This window comes from Pristis pectinata, chromosome 2 (assembly GCF_009764475.1).
Source record: "Pristis pectinata isolate sPriPec2 chromosome 2, sPriPec2.1.pri, whole genome shotgun sequence".
In the NCBI taxonomy this organism is placed as follows: domain Eukaryota; kingdom Metazoa; phylum Chordata; class Chondrichthyes; order Rhinopristiformes; family Pristidae; genus Pristis; species Pristis pectinata.
In genome coordinates, this window is record NC_067406.1 from 143,499,552 (window position 1) to 143,505,551 (window position 6,000).

The 6,000-nt window shown below is 48.5% G+C and overlaps 1 protein-coding gene across 1 annotated transcript in view; it reads right to left on the reverse strand.

The window, feature by feature from the left end:
- Window positions 1-5,799, reverse strand: part of pkd2 (polycystic kidney disease 2) — a 53,278-nt gene extending 47,479 nt beyond the window's left edge. Inside the window, exon 1 of the mRNA XM_052039751.1 lies at window positions 5,159-5,799. Coding sequence (XP_051895711.1) covers window positions 5,159-5,555 — 397 coding nt within the window. The 5' untranslated portion in view covers window positions 5,556-5,799. The remainder of the gene's footprint in view (window positions 1-5,158) is intronic.
- Window positions 5,800-6,000: the final 201 nt, after the last annotated feature.

Consider the following 6,000-nt stretch of genomic DNA (forward strand, 5'->3'; position numbering starts at 1 on the left):
TCGAATGGCAGAGCAGACTCGATAGGAGCAGAATTAGGCCATGTGGCCTATGTGTTATGGTACAAGAACTGAACACACAATTGTTAATGAACACTGAAAATCAGGAATGCATAATATGTCAGAACTGGAAATGCAGAGGTGTTGAAGAATTGTTAGAGCTTACAGAGGCATAAAAAGAGAAGGGAATATTGTGATTTAAACATAAGGGTGGGAATCTTAAAAGGAAGTTCCTACTGGACCAGTAATCAATGATGATCGGCAAGCATGGAGGCTGATGGGTGAAGGAGGCTTGGTCCAGCTCAAAAGAAAAGTAGCATGAATCATAAATGAGCTTTTATGGAGAGAAGAAAACACAAGGAATAGGACCAGGAGTAGTCTGGAACGACAAGCCAGGGAACTACAGACCGGTAAGCCTACCATCAGTGGTGGGAAAGATACTGGAAAGATTTCTGAGAGAGGATTCTTTCTTTCTTTTTCAATCTTTTTATTGAATTTCAAATTAATTCAAATTGATGTACATAACATTAATAATTATACATATAGTACAAAGAGATCGGGATAACAATAATGACAGTTAATATTTATACTCACAAGGAGTAAAATATGCTAAGTGTACATGATGGAAAAAAAATTGAAAAGAAATTTAATTATAGAAAGAGAAAACACCCAAATCAAAAAAAAAGTATAATAATAGACAAAAGCAAACCAAAAACTTCAAAGAAAAAAAAACTGGACTGATATTCCTTCGATTAAAAAAAAACATTCTTATGTCATCAGCTCCGCTCCTCTATATTCAAAGGTTATTGAAGGGGATTCGAGAAAGGTCTGTTCATATCATATGGAAATACTGAATAAATGGACTCCAAACTTCCTCAAATTTAAGCGAAGGATCAACAGTACCACTCCTAATTTTTTCTAAGTTTAAACATGTTATAGTTTGAGAAAACCATTGAAATGTGGTACGGGGTATAGGGTCCTTCCATTTGAAGAGAATGGATCTCTTGGCCATAAATGTAACAAAAGCAACCATACGACAAGCAGAAGCGGATAAATGGCCAGAATCCATCATTGGTAACCCAAAAATTGCAGTAATAGAATGGGGTTGTAGATCAATATTCAATACAGTTGAAATAATATTAAAAATGTCTTTCCAATATTTTTCCAGAAGAGGGCAGGACCAAAACATGTGTGTCAGGGAAGCCACCTCCGAATTACATCTGTCACCTATAGGGTTTATATGGTGATAAAAACGGGCTAACTTGTCCTTCGACATATGGGTCCAATGAACCACCTTAAACTGTATCAAAGAATGTCTGGCACACATTGAAGATGTATTAACTAATTGGAGAGAGGATTCATTTGCATTTGGAAAGGGAAGGTCTGATTCAGGATAGTCAACGTGGCTTTGTGTGCGGGAAATCATGTCTCACAAATTTGACAGGTAAGCAAGAGGACTCACAAGGGCAGGGTGGTAACCATTGTCCACGTGGATTTCAGCAAAGCCTTTGACAAGGTCATCTGGTCTGGGAACACATGGGATCCAAGGTGAGAGATGAAATGAGATTTCTTTATTAGTCAAATGTACATCGAAACACACAGTGAAATGCACCTTTTGCGTAGAGTGTTCTGGGGGGCAGCCCGCCAAATGTTACCATGCTTCCGGCACCAACGTAGCACGCCCACAACTTCCTAACCCGTATGTTTTTAGAATGTGGGAGGAAACCGGAGCACCCGGAAGAAACCCACGCAGTCACAGGGAGAACGTACAAACTTCTTACAGACAGCAGTGGGAATTGAACCTGGATCACTGGCGATGTAATAGTGTCATGCTAACCACTACACCACCGTGCCTACCAACTGGATACAAAATAGGCCAGGGTGGTGGTAGGAGGCAGAGGGTGGCAGTGGGGGGTTGTTTTTCAGATTGGAGACCTGAGGCATGCTGCAGGGATCAGTGCTGGGTCCCCTGTTGTTTGCCTTGTATATTAATGATTTGGATGAAAATGTAGGTAGTAATTTGCAGACAACACCAAAATTGGTGGTATAGTGGACAGTGAAGAAGGTTGTCTAAGATTACAACATGATATTGAATCAACCCTGTTGAACCCTCCAAATATTTTATATGTCTCAATGTGGTCACCTCTCATTCTTTTAAACTTTAGAGAATGGTGGCTCGCCTACTCAATCTTCCCTCACACAAGAGGCCACTGTAGCGACTCACCGCACCGGCATCAAACCGACTCCCAACATCGCAACGTCGTCAGAGGCCCCAATCCAAGATGGCGCGGGGCCCTCCTTCTTCCCCAGCGTTGGGCTGGGAAAGCCCGCACGTGGGAAGGTCAGGTGACATGCGCGTGACATCAGTGCGGGAACTGTAGCGCGAGAATTGCTCGGCTATTAAAGGCGCATCGCACCCCGGTCGGCATTCGACCTTCAATTTCGAAATCAGTGACTCTGTGTCCTCATTTGGTAGTGTGTAGCTAGCCGCTACACCACCATCTCAGGAACCAGTCTGCTGAACAAGCTCCACAGCAAGGAGACCAGTACTCCAGATGTGCTCTCACCAGGGCCCCATACAAGTACAGTGAGACATCTTTATTCTTGTACTTGAATCATCTTACAGTAATGGTCAAGAAACCTCTTGCCTTCCACATTGTCAGCTGTGTGTTAGCTGTCAATGACCTGTGCACAAGGGCACTCAATGCCGTCTTCGTCCCAAACATAATTTGGAATTGTTCATCAAGATCACAGCTAACCTACCACAGTACCATCTTCCAACACCATTACCATAGCCCTTGATTCCCATAATATCCAGAAATTTATCAATCACTAGATCCGTCAATGTAATGACTGTGCATTCACAGCCCTACAGAGAAGAAAATTGCATAGATTCGCCGCACTCAATGGAAAAAATTCTATCAGCCCTAAGTGACCTCTGGCTGTAGACTCGTCGAACTGGGGAAACGTCCTTCTTGCAACCAGCTTGTTGAGCCCGGTTAGGATTTTGAGTTTCACCTCTCAACCTTCTAAACTCCAGAGAATACAGTCCCATTCTATTCAATCTCCTCTAAGGCCTGTAACCAGTCCAGAGAATCTTCACTGTAGTCTCTCTAAGGCAACTACATTTAGTCACAGGGAGATACAGCACAGAAACAGGCCCATCAGCCCAGAGAATTTACTAACATCAAATACCCACCTACACTAATCCTAAATTAATCCTATTTTATTCTCCCCACATCCCCATCAACTGCCGCCAGATTCTACCCCTCACCTACACACTGCGGGCAATTTACAGCATCCAATTGACCTACCAACCTACACTTCTTTGGATTGCTAGAGGAAACCAAAGCACCTGGAGGAAACCCATGTGGTCACAGGGAGAACATACAAACTCCACACAAACAGAGCTGGAGGTCAGGTTTGAACATGGGTCACTGGCGCTGTGAGGCAGCAGCTCTACCAGCTGAGCAGTAAGAACCAGACTTGCACACAAGAGACTGCAGATACTGGAATTTGGAGGAACAAACAATCTGCTGGAGGAACTGTGAGTCGGGCAGCATCAGCGGGAGGAAAGGAATTGTTGACGTTTCAACACAAAACCAACATTTCCTTTCCCCCCATAGATGCTGCTCGACCTGCTGAGTTCCTCCAGCAGCTTGTTTGTTGTACACAGTATACCTGCTGCTAACCAAGACAAGGAATATAACGAAATATAGTTACAAGTTCTGAAGAAAGATTGTTGACCAGAAACGTCAGTGCTGGTTCTCTCTCCACAGTTGCTGCCTGACCTGCTGAGTGCTTCCTGCATTCTCTGATTTAGAATCATTGGGCAATACAGCACAGATACAGGCCCTTCAGCCCAACCAGTCCATGCCAACCACAGCGCCCACCCAGCAGGTCCCAGTTTCCTGCATTTGGCCCACATCCCTCCAAGCCCCACCACTCTATGTACCTATCCAAGTGCTTCTTAAAATAACACTATTGTACCTGCCTCACCCACTTCCTCTGGCAGCTCAGTCCCTATACTCACCACCCTCTGTATGAAAAAGTTACCCTTCAGGTCCCTTTTAAATCTTTCCCCTCTCACCCTAAACCTATGCCCCCTAGTTTTAGATTCCCCTACCCAAGATACCCAAGGGCATCTACCTTATCTATGCCTCTCATAATTTTAAACATTTCGATAAAGGTCACCCCTCGTTCTCCTACATTCCAAGGAATAAAGACCTAGCCTGGCCAACTCTCCCTATAACTCGAGCCCTCTAGTCCTGGCAAGATCTTCATAAATCTTTCCTGCCCTATCTCCAGTTTAACCACATCTTTCCTAATAACAGGGTGACCAAAACTGTACACAGTACTCCAAGTGCGGCCTCACCAATGACTTATACAACTGCAACACAATGTCCCAACTCTTAAACCCGATGCCCTGAATGATGAAGGCCAGTGTACAAAACACCTTTTTTCACCACCCTGTCTACCCGTGACGCTGTGTTCAACAAACTATGCACAGTAGTATAGCGGTTAGCATAACGCTTTACAGCGCCAGCGACCCGGGTTCAATTCCGGCCACTGTGTGTAAGGAGTTTGTACGTTCTCCCCGTGTCTGCGTGGGTTTCCTCCGGGTGCTCCGGTTTCCTCCCACATTCCAAAAAAAAGACGTATGGGTTAGGAAGTTGTGGGCGTGCTATGTTGGCGCCGGAAGCGTGGCGACACTTGCGGGCTGCCCCCAGAACACTCTACACAAAAGGTGCATTTCACTGTGTGTTTTGATATACATGCGACTAATAAAGAAATCTTATTTTACTTGTACTCCTAGGTCCCTCTGTTCCATTACACTCCCTAGTGCCCTACCATTCATAGTCTAAGTCCTACGCTGGTCTGACTTTCCAAAATGCATCACCTCACACTCATTTGTATTGAAATCCATTTGCCACCGCTCAGCCCACTCGCCTAACTGATCAAGGTTCCCCTGTATTCTACCATAACCTTCCTCACTATCAACAACAACTGCTAAGTTCATGTCATCCGCCAATTTACTGACCACAATCATAGACCTGCAATGATGGCACCCCAGTGATCGGCTCCGGGGCTTGGTGTGTCATGACCCGCCGTGTGCTGGGGAAGATCCCACAGCCACCACGGCTCACCGGCTTGCACTCACCTCGGATCCGGCGCAGGACGGTGCGGCCGCAGCCCGGCCGGCTGCCGTGCGGGGCCGCGGGGCTCGGGCTGGGGCACAGGCAGCCAGTCCTGGCGTTGTGCCGGGGGTTGTAGCCGGCCGGGAGCCCGCTGCCAGACGCGGGACTGGGGCTGCCCGGCGCCCCGGGCTCGGCCGCCGCCCTCCAGTCCAGCTCCATGTCCAGCTCCTCATCGGCCGGCTCGTAGCCCGGGTTGTCGCGGCTCCACGCCTGGCGGCCCGCGCCTCGGCCCCCGCCCGCCGCCTCCTGCCGGCTCTCCGCGCCCCGCACTCGGCTCATCTCCAGCTGCTCGCCGCCCGACTCCTGTAGGCGGGAGCCGGCCGGGGAGAACGCGGGCTGAGGCCGCACCCGGGAGCCCATCCTCGGCTAGGCTTCCACCCCGGCCCCCGGCCGGGCGTCTCCTTGGCAACGGTAGGCCTCGGGCCTCAGGCTTCGGCCGCTCTCGGACTCGGCCCACGCAGCCGCCGGGCACCCTCACAGCGGCCCCGCGTCCCTATCCGCCATCCGCAGGCCGGCCGAGATCAAACCACGGGCCGCCCCAACATCACATCACCCAACTCGGGGACGGCCGCAGGAAAACACCAGGCCCCCCGCTACTGCCAGCTCTACGTGACGCGCTGACTGACACCTAGTCCAACCAATCGCAAGCTGCGTTGTCCGAACGATGGTGACGCCCCCAGACTATTCGCGCACCTATTCGTCAATAAAGACGTCAATCAATACGTCAAACAGACGCCCTCTTCCATGTTCCATCGTGATTGTTATCTCCAAACAAAGCGGGAGATCTTGTCTGACGTCATGACGG